General features: G+C 34.5%; 1 protein-coding gene across 3 annotated transcripts in view; it reads right to left on the reverse strand.

Annotated features, from left to right (window-relative positions):
- The window catches only part of LOC111052051 (transcriptional adapter 2B-like), a 37,520-nt gene that overhangs the window by 17,061 nt on the left and 1,252 nt on the right, over positions 1-19,207 (reverse strand). For all 3 annotated transcript variants that reach the window (XR_005571056.1, XR_005571055.1, XM_039425813.1), the window contains exons 4-5: positions 16,030-16,171; positions 5,915-6,162 (exon numbers count right to left, since the gene is read on the reverse strand). Coding sequence is in view for 1 of the 3 variants with exons in the window: in XM_039425813.1 (XP_039281747.1) it covers positions 5,915-6,162; positions 16,030-16,171 (390 nt within the window). In the remaining 2 variants the exon portion in view is untranslated. The remainder of the gene's footprint in view (positions 1-5,914; positions 6,163-16,029; positions 16,172-19,207) is intronic.

Raw genomic sequence — 19,207 nt, forward strand, 5'->3', positions numbered from 1 at the left:
TATTGACAACGCTATTCGCATAATTATGCAAGATATGTCTGAATGGATAGTTACAGAGAGCAACCGGGTGATAGAAAAGCATGGCAAATTTGAATTGATCTTTCAAAACTCACAGTACCCTATTATTTAAAAGTAATGTTTATAGTAAGGTGATACAAATGCGACTAGATATTTCAAGAATCGGTTTTGTACAATATTTTTGGTCAGAACATACTGTTAACGATGTGACCTAAATTGAATTTATAGACTAAACCTATTTTTAATACTGTAATCTTATCTAAATTTAGGAGAAAAATAGCTCAATGTAAGCTCTTTTTTCTCTCCTGATCATTGTGATTTCTGTGGAAATAAAGAACCAGTGAAAAGAGTGTAGAGAGATTGCAAATTATATAGACTATATATGAAAAAAGGTCTGCAAAGTGATTTTTGAACATTTCAGGATTGAAGAACAAACCTTACCGCTCGAAGTGCCTTCATCTTCCCAGGCTGATAGTGTTTCAGCAGATGCCATTCCTGTTTCCACTGAGAACTTTCAACCCAGGTAAACTTTGTAATTTCAAGATTCGAGTTTCCACAATCTCACTTATATTATGTTATGACAGGTTAAGAATTTACAATGAATAGTTTGCGACTCACAACACTTTATATTCAACTTTGAAGAATCTATAAGCATCACCTATACATGAAGTGAATTAAATAAAGGAAATTGTGATTGGAAATGTTCCCGATCCCAATGCTCATTACTTCTAATAACGTAATTAGATGCTAATAATAGCCAAATGTATTCAATTAAAATTGTATGTCTCATGGTTGTCTGATCCTTCTCTATAAGTATTCCCTATAGGAATTCACCCTTCACCATAAATACAATTATACCCTTATGAAGACAATATTTAGTATCACAGTAGCCCATTCTCTGTGTTGGAAATATGAATTTACAAATCCATTTGCTTCATACACTTTCTTTTCATATCCCATAATTACAAGTTTCCAGAATAATTTTTTCTAAATTTAATTGCAGTGCAACGTCAAATCCTAAAGGAAAGAAGAGAAGACCACACAAAAGAAAAGTACCAGTGCATTTGATGAAATGGAGATTACAGCAAAAGTAAGTAACTTAATAGTTTACAGAATATAATTATCAGCGAGTATAATAGTGAATGATTATCTCCCTCTATAAATAGAAGTGAAGTTTTTTATGGTCCATATCCTTGTATCTACCAAACAACCGGTTATTTTTTGATAAATAAAAATGACAATTGAAAAAACGAATAAGCCAACACATACATTATATAAAAAACACTTATTTGAATAATAATACTTGAAATAGATATTCACATTCGAAGTTATATGATATTATTTCTTATACAAACATAACGTTTCCAGGCATTTCTTTAACTATGATTTAATTATTTCCCAAACTATATTCATTTTAAATTAAATTCATTGAGAATTAATACATCAGACCCATCAACTTTTCTTTTTTTGTAAAGGAAATCTAAAGAAGAAGAAAAATCTGGGCCATCAACATCTTCTTCCACCTTAGGGCCGTTTGTACAGTCAAAACTTGAACTGAATTCAATCAGCTGGTGGATTAAACTCAAAATGAATCATATTACAACAAACGAGACTTGATATGGATTTAATCCAGTTTAAAATGAAATTTAGTTTAAACTGTCACTGTGCAAACGGCCCTTAAAGTCGAATCTAAAAAACAGCGTCCTTGATGGCACCCCTGATTTTGCTACAATTGTGCCACCAATCCCCTCAATTGGTTTACAACCAGCTTCGAACCATGAGATTGATACCACCTCAATGCGAAATAGTAGAGTTTCTTACGTGGAGAGTAACGTCTGTGATACTTTACTAACAAGGTATGTCATCATCTCAACTTACAACTAATTTCATATATATCACTATAAATACGGTAGTCCAAAAAGTAGGTTGTGTTCCATACATTTTTGAATTCAAGTTCAATTATCAGTCCAAAAATTTGAAATCAGGAAAGTTGGAATTTCGAATTTTTACAAACCAAATTGAATAACAAAATAACACTCACTAATCACTTAAAACTGTAAAATAATTATTGACTTTGAAAATATTGATGAAGGTACTTCAATTTGAATAAAAAAAAGGTTGGATCTTAAATAAAATCATATCGTTGGTCATATCAACAAATCAGATATAGCCTATTATATTAAGCAAGTAATTTATGTATTTTTATATCTGGTTATTTATTTATATTTGCATCTGGTTATTTATGTTCAACGGATCTCGAAAACAGCTCTAACGATTTTCACGAAATTTTGAACAAAGTAGGTTTATGATATAGAAATTCGATTGCACTAGGTCTCATCCCTGGGAAAACTCGCTGAAGGACATGAAAAGGATAATTCATCCTTGGAAAAAGAGATGATAATTTCGTCGTCTGTCGATAACAGAAAATGCGTGTGCCTGTGTGGGAGATCAGCTGTGTAATCAATTAGCTTACCGTATCTCGCGAGAAATCTAGAAATTTCAATTGACTCGATCAAAATAATCCGATTTGTTGACATGAGATGGTATATTATAATATTAAAAGTTAATCATTATTATACAGTTCTAAGTGATAAGTGAGTGTTATTTTGTTATTAAATTTGGTTTGTAAACAATCTAAATTAGAACGTTTATGTTTTCAAATATTTGAACTGAAAATTTGACCTGAATTCAAGTATATGGAACATAACCTACTTTTTGGAATATTTATAGTGTATAAATCAAAATTCGGGGAAGAAACAGTTTTGGGCTATGCCTGTTAGTCCTTCCCCAATCATTTTAAAGAATTGAGTTCTGTTTATCAATAAATAAATAAATAACGAGCGAAGCTCGGTGCCCCGATATTTTGTTAATCAATATTGCAAGATAATACTTCTCATGGGATAAACTGATTGATTGCAATAGTTCAACAGCTGAACATAATTCTGTCTCACTCCTACACAGGCACTCCCATCTTCAGTTATCGACAGACGTCGAAATTATCAGCTTTTTACCAAGGATGAATAACTATTATCCTAGTTTGTCTACGTTTAATCATAGAGAAATAATAGCGTAAATTATGCTATTGTTTCTCTATGGTTTAATTCATTAGAATTGACATTTGAAAGTGACAGTATTTTTCGAAAAATGTTGAGCAAGCCTAAATAACAAGATTCAATAAGGTACTGGCTGATTCATTAAAAAAAATAGTAGCTCCACATGATACCATAGGATGATAAATAGTTTCATAAGTGCACGTTTACTCAACAATGTGTGGAATTTTTCAAGTTGTGCTGTTTCTTGATTTTTTAGGTGCAAGGGCAACTACATGTAGCTGAGAAAAAAAATCTGTTATTTTGTAGTATGGACAAAGAAAGACATCCATATTGAAAAGATCGAGAGGGATGACAGGTTTTGGATCGAGAAGATGGAGAAAAAGTTAATTTATTTCTACTATCACGCCTTGTTTTGCCAGAGATACTGGATCCTCGAACTTGCCGCAGTATGGCAATCAGGGAGCCATCAATCCCATTTTCTCATTTTTAAATAAAGTCTCATTAAAAATTATCACATCTATTGGTTTTTTGTTTGTCCTTCTTAGTTCTTATAAAATAAACAGTTGTAATAACTTTAAAAATTAAGAACATGGATTAAAAACGTTGACCACACACCTTATAGACCTAAAGGTATATGAAAAAACTTAATACAGTTGGAATTAAAATTAAATCAAGATAATAATATTTTTTAAAATTTACTGTGGAATTTCTCTATATCAAGGTGAAATGAAAGCGATGTTGTCAGTTCCACATAATTTATTTGAAGAATAAACTAAACCAATATGGCTCAAATAAATCATGTGGAACTGACAATATCGCTCTTATTTCACTATTCTATTGAAATTATATACAAAAAATATTTGAAAATATCAGCAGTATGTACAACTTTTCTTATCATAAACTATTCCATCATTGTATACAAGTCGAATTTATACGATTTCCAACTTGATTAACCTGTATATTTGCAGTTATTGAACGAAAACTATAACATGATTTGACGACATACGTTATTGAGGATATTACCAATACCTACTATTAATAGAAAGCTATTTCTAAGTTATAGCAGGTATGGAATCAGGGTAACATTTGAAATTATGTAAGAAAAAATGTGTGGTGACATCACCAAACCAGTTGATGTGTGTATGTGTTTTGCGAGTAATCACACAGACTGTCTGTCGTTTATGTGTCAACACGTGATTTCAGCTGTCTGTCTTGACTTATTCCATAATATATAAAGTATTCATAAAGTTCTATAGATTCACAAACACATGATGAGTAATATTATTATACAAATCGCGGATTTCAAAATTAGTACAAAACTTCCTGAGTGAGTTTTACAGCTCGGGAGGTTCACTACAGTCATGTGAAGGGAAGAAAGACATTGGAGGTGTAGGTGGTGATGGACAAAGGATGAGCGGGTGTGAAATGGGTAGGTGGTGACGACTAGTGAGGGTTGAATTTGCAATGACAATGGAAACGGAAAGAAGTTAGGACAAAGGACAACGCTATAGAAGGACAATGTTGACAGAAGAGGGCTCACCTTCATTGTTTTGATGTTTCAAAACTACACTCAAGTTCACACTACAGCTATTCATTTGTTTTATTTTTGTCATTGCACAATAATCGTAAAATTGTTGATTGAACCATTACGCAATGAAATATATTTTGTGAATTGCAAACTTTGTCAATCGCTCCCACAACAATAACCATGATAATGGTCACTGACTATAGCTCCGAAGAAAGAAAGCTCTGAGACTAGTTAGATAGAAAGAAAATGAGAAAGAGAGAGAGAATATGAGAGAGAACGAGTAAAAAGGCTCACAATCAATGCATTAGGCTTAGGCAGTGAACTGACCGTGTGCTACTGTTCTGACTGCGTGAACAATACACTGCAATTGAACAATGCATGGAACTAAAAACGCGCTTTCGAAAGAACCATTCAACCGATTTGTTTGAAATTAAATCTTAAATTCTTGAAAAAGATTTGCCTTTAAAATGACTACCTGCATTAGTTAAATTTTTACTCATTATAAAAGTTATCTATTGTAAAAACTTATTCAGATAGAAAAAAATGTATCAAGTGAATTGCAAACTTTGTCAATCACTCAGTCCCACAACAATAACCACGATATGGTCACTGACTACAGCTCCAAAGAAAGAAAGCTCTGGAACTAGTGAGATAGAAAGAGAGAGAGAAGAGTGAGAAGGCGCTCAATTAGTGCGTTGAGCTTAGGCAGTGAACTGACCGTGTGCTACTGTTCTGAAAGCGTGAACAATACAATACAATTGAACAATGCATTGGAATTAAAAACGCGCTTCCGGCTGAACCGTTCAACCGATTTGTTTGAAATTAATTTTAAAATTCTTGAAAAAAATTTGCCTTGACTACTGTACTTGCATTACTTGATTTTTTTCTTAATATAAAAATGATCAATTGTAAAAACTTATTTAAATTGGAAAAAATAGCATATGGTAGCGAGTTTTAAAACTTTAAGCTGATTGCAAAACAGTCTTGGTCTTCCATATTGGACTAAAAATAAGTAAGTAATCACAAGAAGTAATTTGACCCCAACAGTGCTGCTATCTATAGGGCTAGAATCACAATTTTTTCTATGCTGTTTCGCCTTAATGAAAACGTTACACTATGGATACTAATTCATTCACGATTGCAATAAATTTAGCTGTAAATTGCAATAAATTTAGATATTTCCAAAAATTGAACTCCTTTTTGAAAAATTGTAACTCAGCACTCAAGGAAGATATAGAGCTCCAAATAAATTCATTTAATTCTAAATTGTATTATCTACAGAAAGACATGAGTGATCACAAAAGTGGGTACTGACCATTTCTAGTTCATCGTTGAGCGATGTGAAGACAAACTGCGACGCCTCATCGGCACTGAAGTGCAAACTGGGTGGCTGACCACCCCCACCCCCACCCTGACTGCCGGCGGTGTCCACCGCAGTTGTCGTCACTTGAGTGGAGGTTGCGCCACCGCCATTGAGTCGCGGTCGCTGCTTCTCGGCCTGCGCCCAAGTCAATCGGCCGATTGTGCCCACCAGGAAGCGACTGATGTATTCGTCACGCACCTCTGCAAAAATCAATAAATCAAACATCCATTCAAACAAGTAAAATGCAGTCGAATTCAGTTGAATTCGGACAGCCGAACTGGACGGTAGTAGATAAGATAGCTCGTGCCGGCCTACCGACTCCGTAAACAAGTTAAAGGCTGACTACTATTATTGCCTACACATTTTTTCTTTTATAATATTTCTTTTAAAATAATCCACTCTAGTGAGAATTTGTCGATTGTGACTAGGTTTCGAGTGAGTTTGTGATCTGTTGCTTTACTGTGATTAAATTCTGTCGTTTGAGTGAAGAAACTTATTCGTTATATCGTCTGTATAATACTAGGTATTAAAATGAGTTGCTTCATGTGCAAGCAGCCTTTCAAAAACGTTCAGGACGTTGCAAAGTGTGCATCATGTGCTAATAAATTTCACCCAGGGTGCTGTCGAATACGCACGGTTGCGAAACTAAACGCCATGCTCGCGAGCGGATCATCATGGAGATGTGATCAGTGCTCTGGGACGACAACATCGAACACCACAGACACTGGGACAATACCATCCAACACCACTGAAGCCGATAGTGGCATGTCCGTTAAGGGCATGTTGAAGAATATACAAAGTCAGATGGAGGTTAATAAAAATGAATCGTCGGCGAACTTTGCATCTCTTCATGAGGCGTTGGCGTCAATGAAAACTTCGTTCGACAGTCTTGAGAAGAAATTGTCACTAGTTGAGAGCGAGAATGTAAGTTTGAAGTCGCAGTGCAGTGATTGAATCGCTCATTACTGACCACAGAGCGATTTCAGCTTCATTGTCAATACCTGAATATAGAGACAGTGATGCTACTCCAGTAGTTCAAAATATAACAGATTTCAAGAAGTTAGTTGACTTATTGATGGAACACGACTGGACTAATTTATATGATTGTAACCTTGTTGATGGCAAGTTTTCCATATTCATAGATGTACTCCTCAACTATATAAATCAGTGCACTTACCAGCGCAAAAGTTCTTTTAAAAATAATAAGCACTTGAAACCATGGATGACAGATAGCATTTGCCTTGCAATTAGAAATCGTGATAAACTTTACAAAAAACACAAGAAATATCCCCAAAATAATAATTATAAACATGATTTTTTAACTGCAAAGAGTAATATAAATAAATTGATAAAAGAACAAAAATATAAATACTTTTCAAAATTGAAGACTTTTCCTGTAAAGAAGCAGTGGGAGATCGTCAATGATCATTGTGGTCAAGCTACTTCTAAAAAAAGCCTATCCATCTGCATTGCGGAAATAGTGTTTTGATTGATGAAAAACTCATCGCAAATAAATTCAATGAATATTTCATAAACATACCACAAGAAATAATTTCTTCTATACATGATCCAGATGAATCGATGAATGATAATTATAATAGAAAATTCAAAACTATTAATTTCTGTAACTCTTTCTTTCTAAAACCCATAACTTTTTTTGAATTATTAACTGAAATAAAAATATTGAAGAAAGGAAAGTCTCCGGGACCGGATAATATATCATCTAATTTAATAAAATCAATATCTTATGCAATAGTACCTATTTTGTGTCACATCTTTAATGCGAGCTTTTCAGAGGGTAAATTCCCAACTAGACTCAAAACTGCAAAAGTGATCCCGATATTCAAAAGTGGATCTAATACGGAAATCTCAAATTACAGACCCATCTCATTACTCTCAGTTTTTTCAAAAAAATTTGAAAAACTTTTAATAATATCCTTCTTCAGTAGAGTAAAGTTCTTTCATAGGGATCAATTTGGTTTCCAGGAGGGCTTAAGTACAGAGCAGGCGCTTAACAAGTTCATGGCAGATATCTATCACGGGATCAATACACCTCATAAGTACAGAACGTCAGGTCTATTCTTAGACATAAGAAAAGCATTTGACACTGTAGAGCACAATATCCTTTTGGAAAAGCTTCGTGCTGCTGGAATCCGTGGGGTGGCTAACATGTGGCTAAGATCATATTTGTCAGATCGCAAGCAATATATATGTTTCAATTTCTAACAGTGATAGTGATTTGGCAATGGTTAAATATGGTGTCCCACAAGGATCAGTTTTGGGTCCGATACTATTTTTAGTGTACATTAATGATTTATTTTCTCATACTTTTAATGGATCCATTACATCCTTTGCTGATGACACAGCCCTAGCATACTCAGCCAAAGACGAAAGAGAATTGCATAGAATGATTCAGCATGATCTATTTGATCTGCGATGTTGGTTTGATTGCAACAAATTAGCAATTAATGCAGCTAAAACCTCCTACATAAACTTCTCTTTGTCAGCAACTTTCTATTTCCCAGATCCTATTAAATACCATCAATTTGGATGTGATTCGATGGGTTGTGACTGTGAAGTTATAAAACAATCAGAATCCGTCAAATATTTAGGATTGATTTTGGACCAGAGTTTAACTTGGGACTTTCACATAAGAGGAATTAAAAGGTACCTTCTATATTTAGTAGAGACATTTTATCGATTAAGAGAGTTCTTCCCTGTATCTGTTCTTCGTATGATGTATTTTGCTTTTTTCAATTGTAGGTTGGAGTATGGCATTTCTTGCTATGCTTCCACATTCATGTCACATTTTAAAAATCTTATAGTTCTACAAAAATCTGTCATTAGGGTCATTTATGGTGCTAGTAGACGGGCTCATACTTCCCCTATGTTTAAATCATTGGGGATTCTCCCTTTTAGATATATGTATGTGTTGAAAGTTCTATCCCTGTTTTATAAAATGAGTGGGGATAGATATTTGATGGAAAATATTGGACAAGACAGTTTGGTTACACGGCAAACTACACGAATGCTGGTGAGACTTCCCAAACCCAACTGTACCACCTTTCAAAGATGCTTCATTTTTCTGGGACCAAAATTTCACAATATCCTTCCTGAGGAAATAAGGAAACTGAAAATTTGCAAACAATTCATCCGTAAAACGAAGTGTTGGCTATGGCTTCATTCACCTTTGGAAATTGAAAATTTCTTCAGAGTGGTAAGCTAAGTAAATAAATTGTCATGAAACCTAAACATTTTTTCTTCTTCTTCTCTCTTCTGTCTTAAATTCTTTTTTCTGCCTTAAAATACCTATTGGTCGATTTATAGGTGGTGGCTTCCTCCCTACTGTTCACATGAAGTTTATATCACTATGAGATATAAGTAATGAGGGGAATGCTCTGATGTGTCAATTGTCGAATATTGATGACTGTGTGAATGCGTGTGTGTATGTGTCTTATCGTTTTCATATGTCCCATTATTCAAACTCCTATTCACGGACAAGGGCTTTGCGGAAGCTCTTTTGTGAATAGTATTTTTGTTTGCATCGGTTCTCACATAAAATGTTAAGGTTCATTTCCATCATCAGTTACATTATTCAAAAATGTTTATATGAGTTGTGTACTTATAAGTTTAAAGTTAATTTCTACTGTATTATTGATACATTATGATAATAGTGCCAAATTAACCTTTCAGAAGTGTTTAGTATCTTTAAATTGTTAGTTTTAGGTATCTGATGAGATGTTTTTTATTTTGTTGTATTGCTGATGTAAACAATAAAACTTGAAACTTGAAAATAAAACTAATTTATTTCCCAAAACACAGTAGAAGAATATAGGCAGAATACAAGGAATCTACATTATAACAAGTTGCAAAAAAATTCTTGTATGAGATAGAATAACATTAAGTTATAACCCAGGAAAGAGATATACTACTATATCGTGTTGCATGGGAATGTATAATAGTTTAAATTAGTTTCACTGTAGATGAACGCACGTAAATGCAAACTAATTTGCAACACAATCTACAATATGCACATGTGTGTAACCTGTGCGCATACATGAGTCAGAACTAGTTCAACTAACAATAAACCTTCGGAAGAGAGAACTTCAAAAACAAGAAATTATATGACCAGAAATTTGAAAAAATAGTACACTAAATGTACAAGTGTAAATAAAAAACGTTATTTGAATAGAACAAAAATAAGAAGCAGAACATTCTTATCTAGATAGAAATCAAGAGATGATTGCTGATTATGATTATTAATTTATTTGTTTATACAACAAAGAGTCATTTGTTTCTATTTATTCAGTCATACAAGCACATAACAATATTTTGATTGCTGATTGAATTCAAAGATAGAAAGATTGAATAGCATCCACTGCTCTCCTAATACAAGGGATCTGGAACTTGTAAAAAATGTTAGCAGTTACACCAATGGAGAGAAGGAATAAAAAAAATGCAGAATAATGAATAATAAGATTGTAAGGTCTTACCTTGTGTAGAAGGCATTTACGTGCGTTCATCTACAGTGAAATAATTTAAACTATCATACATTTCCACGCAACACGATATAGAAATTAAGGTGAAATGAAAAGATATTGTCAATTCCACATAATTTATTTGAGTCCAAACTAGTTTCGATGCACTTGGCATCATCACTACCACTGATGATGATGCCAAGTGCATCGAAACTAGTTTGGACTCAAATAATATATTATGTGGAATTGACAATATCTTTTCATTTCACCTTAATATGGAGAAATTCCACAACATTTCTGTGCCAAGTGTTAATTACATAGAAATTGGCTGAATATACTTGATTCTTGATACTTGTTACTTGATATTCTCCCACTGGAAGCGCGTTTGCGCCGTGGTCGTCAGATTTAATGTAGAGCTCATAATGAGATCATAATGTAGAGCTCAATTTCCTTACTGTTCCTGGTGTCGGTGTGGTGAGATTCTTTCCTCAAAGTATTCTTGTAAACTATAGTATGGTCTTGTGAGGAATTTTTCAAGTTCATTTTTAAATTGACTCATGTTTTCCAAGGTCTTCAAATCATTTGGCAAGCAGTTGTATATCCTTGCGCAGATATATTTGGGTCCATATTGGGTCAGTCTAGATCGTACCACTGACACATGAGTGTCGTTCCTTCGTCTGGTGTTGTAGTGGTGATATTGCTGATTGCTCAAAAAAATATCTGGCTTCCTTCTAGTCATCAAACACGCCTCCAAAACAAACAGGGCAGGTAGTGTTAGAATGTCAGCCTCCACAAACAAGGGTCTACAGTGGGCGAGGTATGGTTGCCTGAAGATAGTCCTTATAATTCGTTTCTGCAGAAGTAAAACTCTTTCCATGTGTGGACTGTTTCCCCAGAATAGTACCACAGAGAAACAATAGCGTAAGAAGATATCCCATGGTATAGGGATATACCTAGGGAATTACCTATGTCGCAATTTTTACTGTTATCTCAAGCCGATTACTGTCGATTTTTACTGTTTTGACCGGGTAAGAGTGTATGAACGGCACAATATGAGAGACTACCAGCGTCATAAAACTTCACAGGAAAGAACTACGTGGACTATCAGCTTGAGATAACAGTATAAGTTGCGACATAAACGCCCTATACCATGGGATATCTACTTATGCTATTGTTTCTCTATGATAGTACACCGAAATTTATTATACTATGAAAACAGCCGTAGTAATTCATAAGTACTTCTCGATCTAGGAGTGGTTTGAAGACGGCGCATCATATAGCAAATAAGTGTCAATCTTGTTGAAAGGTTCTCAATGTGTAGTCGCCAGTCCAGGTTATCTGATATGGATATGCCCAAGTATTTTGTACTCTCCACTACACTCACATTACATCCATCCAATCTGGGGAGTAGAGTACTTTCATACATTTTCCTATTGTAGAACTGCAGAATTCTGGTTTCCCCTTTGTTTAGCAATCATTTATTCATATGACACCATTTACTCACTTCATTTAAACCGGATTGTGCTTTAACTTGGAGGCTGTGTTTATTTTGGTCCTATTTCAAGTGGCTGATATCGTCTCCAAAAAGCCATATATTTCCTGTAGTAACATTCTCAGGTGAATCATTTACATATAGCAGAAACAAGACTGACCCCAAGTTCGACCCCTGCGGAACCCCGGTGTTTATCGGTGTCGAAATAGTGGATTTATAAGTTTGAGTCATACCATCATGTCCTGAATGTCTTATACTGACAATTTGTTTTCTATTTTCCAGGTAAGTGGCTATCCATTTCAGAGGTTTTCCTTTGATTCCCATTCTTGATAATTTATTCAAAAGGTTTACATGAGATAGAAGATCAAATGCCTTTGTCATGTCATAAAATATACATATCTGTTCACCCACTTCATCCAGATTTTCATATATTCGTATTAACAAGTCAAATATGGCATCCGTTGTATTTTTGTTTTTCTGGAATCCATATTGTCTGTTATTTAGTAATTTCCTTTTCTCCAGATATGGAATGAGTCGTTTTAAGAAGGCAATTTCAAAGATCTTTGAGTAAACACTCTGTATTGACACTGGTTTAAAATTTTCAACTTTACTTTTATCACCAGTCTTATAAATTGGAACCACTTTAGATGTTTTAATTGCACTTGGAAAGACGCCCTGCTCAAATGATTTATTCACAATACATGTCAATGGCTCTACTATAGTGTCTATACAGACACTCAACAAATTACAAGGTATAATTATTATTGAACGAAAATCCTAAATAAATGCTGCAAATCACCCCGAAGACCTCTGCTACTGCAGACATTGACAACAGGGCTAACAGCCCGGGCTGGCAACTAATTTTTGGATAGTAGTTCTCATCGAATTTCCATCTAGCTGTAGCCCTGCTGTCAATGTCTGCAGTAGCAGAGGTCTTCGGGGTGATTTGCAGCATTTATTTAGGATTTTCGTTCAATAATAATTATATATTAATTAGCATTAGAATAAATGCATTCTCTATTTAATTCCATCAATTACAAGGTACCTCATCCACCCCCGCACTAGTCTTTGAACCAATTTGAACAATAATTATGTTTGCTATCTCACCCTCAGTCACCGGCCACAAACTAAAATCATTCCCCTGCATCTCAATGTCAATCACACTCAATTTCTCTCCACCCCGACAAGTCAATTTCTTAATTTCAGACATGAAATAATCATTAAACATATTAGCAGCGATTGCCGGGTTTGTAATGAGTTCGTCACTTCTTTTCAAATCTATATTACAATTATTTACAGTTTCATCACACGTTAAATTTCTTATGATGGACCAGGAAACCTTGCTAACATTTTTAGCGCTATCAATCTTGAATTTATAGAACTTTCTTTTTTGTTTCATTTAGTAGATTTAAGCATTTTTGTTTAGCGCTTCTGTAATTCTCTTTAGAGTTCAATGTTCTCTCATACCTAGCATGCCAGTACAAGTCTTTCAATTGCTCCTGTGCTTCAAGAATTTCCTCTTTAACCCATTTAACATGTGAATTGTCTTTGTCTTTAAATATTAATTTTGGGAAGCAGTTGTCAAAAGTCGATAGTAAAGTGATTAAAACTATCTTCAACACTGTCATGGAAACCAACCTTCAAATCTTGAACTGCCAATAAATACTTGAATAGGTCCTGCTGTGGTCTTGTAAATCTCCTCTTCTCAGTTTTTTCGTTACTCTGTATGTCGCTATATCAAGATTTAGAACAAAAATGTCATGATCAGAAAGAATTGGTGGCAATAACTCAATTGTGTAATGCTGTTTTGGAATGTCCGTTATGAAATAATCAAGTTGGCTGTGACGTTCAGTTCTTGTATCTATTCTTGTATGATGTTTAAAAGTGATTTGAAGATTTCGCGACATTAGTAAATCATTAAAAATTTCCTTGTCAAAATCATCCACCAAAATTGTCAATATTTAAGTCACCACAATTTGTAGATCGCAATAGTCATTTTTGATCATATCGATGGTAATCTCCAACAATTCCATAAAATGATTGAAGTTTGTCTGATGAGGTGGCCTATATATATATTTAATAATATGAATTTGAACTTACTGCACTTCACGAGAGCTCCGCAACATTCAAATACTTCCTCATTTGAGATCTAATTCAGTTTTGTTATAGGACTCAACTTTGTAATGCTGGAAACCGAATTTAGTAATGCTACACCACCTCCGATTTTTTCCTCCTGTGAAATTCAGCAGATACACTATAATGTTCAATTTTAAATTTCTTCATTTTCATATCATTTAACCAGGTTTCTGCTATGCAGACAATGTCCCATCATGCAATATCGATTCTATCATTTCTATTTTGTTAAATATGGATCGTGCATTCAAAAACATAATTTTCATATTAGATCTTTTTTGTGTATTGTTGTTTTTATTTGTTTTGATATTTGCGTATTCAGTATGGCTTCCATGACTTTTCCCGATATTTGCTTGCAAAACTTGATTTAGTTTGGGTGAGGCATGATTGAGGCTATTTTTCCGTTTGGGTGTCCTTTCTTGTTCAACATGACACCAGTGCTCCTATCATGCTTTTTTTAGTATCTTTGATCCTTCCCAGTTTAGATGGACTCCGTCCCATTTCAGGTGGTCTCTAGTCAGGAGTCTTGAGTTGTCCATATATGTTGCATTTAGTTGATGGCACATAAATCTCAAGGCATCGTTTGTATCATTGATAAATCTCTCATTACAGTCGTTTCGAATTGGAATTGAGTTGACATAAAATCTTGTATAAGGGAATCTCTTGCTGTTTGCCTCAATGGTGTACCAGAGCGGCCTCATCACCTGATTGGGTGTCTTTGATTCATAGATGTTATTTGAGCCTACATTTAAAAGTATTTTTTAGGTAGAGTCTGTTTGTGTTTTAATCTTTTACTGACATCTTGTATTGTTGCACATGGGATTATTTCCACTATGATTTCCTGAGTAGTAGTGTCTTCTATAATGCTTGGTGCGTCTCTTATCTCTAATCTCCCATTATCAAGAAGTCCATAACATTACTCTCTTCGTTAGAAGTAATAGTTTTTTCATTTGTAACCTCGGTTCCGTCTCACCATTTACCTGTAAGTCTTCATTTGTCTTATCCTCTATACTCTTCTATCTCTATATCTTCTCTATAATATATACTCTTCCAAATGCTGTTTGAGTAAATCAATGAAGTACAATATTATTGGACTAAAACAGAACAATGAGTTACCTCAAAATTTGATAATTGAGACAGCAGATCAACTTGAAATAAAACTTTTCAAATAGTTAGTGAAAACACCAATGTATTCCATACAGGAGTTCCTGTATAATGGAATTATTATTGATGTTTAATGACTTGAATTTCAATGAAAATTTTATGCTTACTTTAGGTGAATTTGTGAAGGTGTTTATATGTAATGTGAGCCTATACATACTTGTATTCCTTTTTCATTTGTATAACTTTTGACTTGTGATATTGTTTCGTGCATATCGTGTTGACCTAGTATTAGGTCTGACTTATCAATGCTTCTCATTCAACCCATGCTGACAGCACTTCAAGGATTCAGGCAAAACATTCAAGTCCTGAACCTATGACGCCTTGCTTATAGAAATTACATTATTTTTTCTATATTGTTTATTTTTCCAAAGTAATCGTTCAAGTTATCGGTATGAATATTTGCAACAACTATCGTCAAACCTGTCTTAGTTTTGTGATTCATGTAAGCTACTATTCGCATGTGTGTGACTTCTCTGGTCACCTGAAGCGGATATTAAAGGTTAGTGTGCCAGCCACTTCCGTCGTTCTGGTCTTTCGGCCCAGGAGAACCTCTTCGGTCAACCGCAACTTATTGAACTGTGCCTTGAATATGTCGGTTCGATTTCTAAACCAGCTGATTAGATTTGAAGGATTCACTAAAGACACAGTCCAACATTTGTCAATAAATAAAAACAGTTTCATTTCAAATGAAATAGTGCATTGAAATACTTACAAATGGAATGAAATATTTCAAGAAGGCTAGGATACCATAATAAGAGGAAAAAGCAAACTTGAATATTAATAGATGGATGATAACATACCATCCGCAGTTCGTGTCTTGAGCTGTTTACTGATGTCATCCCAGTTTCCAAAGCCATATCGCTCTATGGCGTTCAACAATTGTATGTCTTCTTGTACCGACCAACCAGTTTTATCCTTAAAGATCTCTATTGGTCCAGGGTGCTGGAAACACATTAGAAAAGTATCAGTAAGTTTTCAATAGATTTATCAAATAACGTTCCGTGCACGAAAACATATTTCAAATTCAATTTTGATTTCGGCCTGGTTCCCAAGAGACTTATTGAATGTATTGGATCATTGAACCCATAGATTTGTTGATCCATTTTATCTAACTAGTAGTTCTGTGAACAGTAGACCTCGCGCATTTATAAGCCACAGCCTCTTCTTATACTGTCCATCAGAGTAAATCATGTCTGTATGTCGTGTCGGCAAGATATCGATATGAAAACGACTAATGGCTGTTGGGGTTGATGTATAAAAAATCCCAAGATCAAAAGCTAATCTTCTTCAAGACAAACTGGCAACAGGTCAGCCCGAGTTGAAAGCAGTTCCCAATCATCAGGCTTCAGATACAATTTAAACAAAAAAAATCAAGTGGAAAAGATTGAGCATGAAAATATCTGCAATAAATGTTCAGTAAAATTTTCACCAAAAATTGAAAATAGGCTCGAAATTCGAGAAAATGTTATTATTCAATTGCAAACTGTTGATTCTATTAAATCATTCACTATGAAGAGATAGCAGATTCGTGTGTCACCAGCGTTATTGTCCTGTCACTAGCTGGCTCAGATCTTTGAATAGTAGACTTGAAATGCGCGTGATCACGGCAAGGAAAGTTGTGTGAGTGCGCCACACCAGATTTTTTACCAAGTTACACTGAGATATTAATTGCATGCAATTAATAATCCACTTGACAGCTGATTTATGATGAATAATTCTATAGTCTGATATTCATGGTAATATTGGCGTTCGAAGAAGACTCCTTTTCCTTTAGTATTAGACTGGCAGATCATAACCATGCAGATAACCAGGCAGACAAACACGAATTTAATAGTACCAAGGATGACCACTAGGCTACATTTGGGCAAACAAACTACATATACTTGGGACCAAAAATTTACAATTCAAAACCAAGTTACATTAGGGAAGAATTCAATAGACACAGGTTCAAGAAAAGTTTATTTTCCTGGTTAGTTGATATTGAAGTAGAAAATTGTGAAAATTTAGTTAGACTTTAAATATTGAAACTATTTATTCTTCATTCTTTTCCTTAATAGTTTTTCATTTTTCTAAAAATTAACTTTCTTATTATTATCCTTAATAGAACATTAATATTTATCTACTAATTTCATAATTTTGTTTGTATTATAAATTTTTACTAATTTCAATATAAAAAACTTTGTTGTTTTGAAGGGACAGATTCAAGGATCCAAAGGTTCAAAGAACCCCTTACGTCAACCGAAGCTTATTGTGTTCCCAAGTAGTATGTTAGTTAGGCAAACCAATACCTATGTCCTTTACAAGAACCAGGGGTTTTTCCCTATACTAACATTCCATTCATTACCTGGTTGCAATCCTTGTCGCAATCCAGTGTGATATACTTGGCAGTCTCTTCAAAATGATTAGTCCTCGAGACCTACGTGAGTTCCACTCCTGGCCATTTTGTAGGTCCTTCCGCTAAGAGAGTTTTGGCCTCTCCACCCACAAACCTACGTGAATTCCACTCCTGGCTTTTTTGTAAGTCATTCCGCTGAGAGAGGGGACGCCAAACTGCCTCTAGGGCGCCGGCGCCCGGCCAACCTTGACTCAGCCTCTTGACCCACATTTATGCCTGGAGTTTCACCCATCTCTGGTCTCTTGGGTTTATCTTTTTGCCCCTCCGAAACTGCCCTGATGGAGCAGATCCCGTGGGTTTGAAGGCAAGGCAACTTCTGGAGTTGCCTTGAGGTCCATTTTAGTCGCCTCCTACGACAAGCATGGATGCTGTGGGTGAATTCTGGTTTTCAACACATTCTTGAGTACGATGATCGACTCAAAGCTCCCCCAAACCACAGGGGGCTAAAAAACTTTAATCCCATATCAGTGAATGAAGTTTGTAAATAGTAATTATAACAAGCAACAAGCAACTAATAACTTAAATCCCAACACATATCATTTATAGTGGGGTGTGTATTTATTCATTGAATTATGAATGAATATGAACTAATAACTTATATCCAACAAAAATCATTTATAGTGGGGTGTATAAATGAATAAATATTGTCTTTATAATTATTATCTTTGCCTATTAAGAAATTATTCAATGCATAAAACTTCATTATTTTAATTGTATTAATTTCTATAGTATTCTAATTTGTAATGAAATTGTTTTTGATGAATAAATTTTATTTTATTTGATTATCCTTAAAATTCAAAATTTCAAAAAAACCTTATACATACGTCGACGCGATATTCAAAAGGAACATACCTATTAAATGTCATGAAAACCTATTGCCGCGTTTCGCCGTAAATGCGGGACATGAATAGCCTATAAACATAAAGAGAAATGCAAAACCGTCAACTTGAATCTTAGACCTCACTTCGCCCGGTCAATAAATGTAAGAAACAGGGTCCTAATCTGCAATGTTCTATGGCAAAAGTAAAAATGGCTTTTATAGAATATTAAACTTATTATCCTATAGATTGAAATATTTCTATTAAAGCAACACGATTTATTGTAGGGTACCTGATTATTGTACTTGCTCAAAGCAATAAATCTGGTTAAGAAGAAAGGTCTTACCACAAGACAGGAAAAGCACTGCTATAACCTTTGAAACAACAAAAATTTCGATCTGCCACAATATAGACTAAAGAAATAGAGCTGCTCACCAACATAAATGAAGAATCATACTTTTTCAATTCACTCCCACGAGCCTGAAGGACATAGATGACGAAGCAGCATTTACCAGGGGCCTGAAGTCATACCTATTGGCCCGGCCCTACTACGCAGAATCAGGGTATGTTGAATAGCATACATTTCAACATACACAAAATACTCATGTAGGAAATCGCACGTCTTGAAGTAAAATAATGACAACTCTTCAGCCATCATATCTTCAATCTTCATTTGTAGGACCATTATGGGTTGGTCATCACGTCAAAAATACAATATCACACGGAAGTTTTTGACAACACTGTCACGTCAAAAAAATAAAACAT

Source organism: Nilaparvata lugens, chromosome 4 (assembly GCF_014356525.2).
Source record: "Nilaparvata lugens isolate BPH chromosome 4, ASM1435652v1, whole genome shotgun sequence".
NCBI classification, from domain to species: domain Eukaryota; kingdom Metazoa; phylum Arthropoda; class Insecta; order Hemiptera; family Delphacidae; genus Nilaparvata; species Nilaparvata lugens.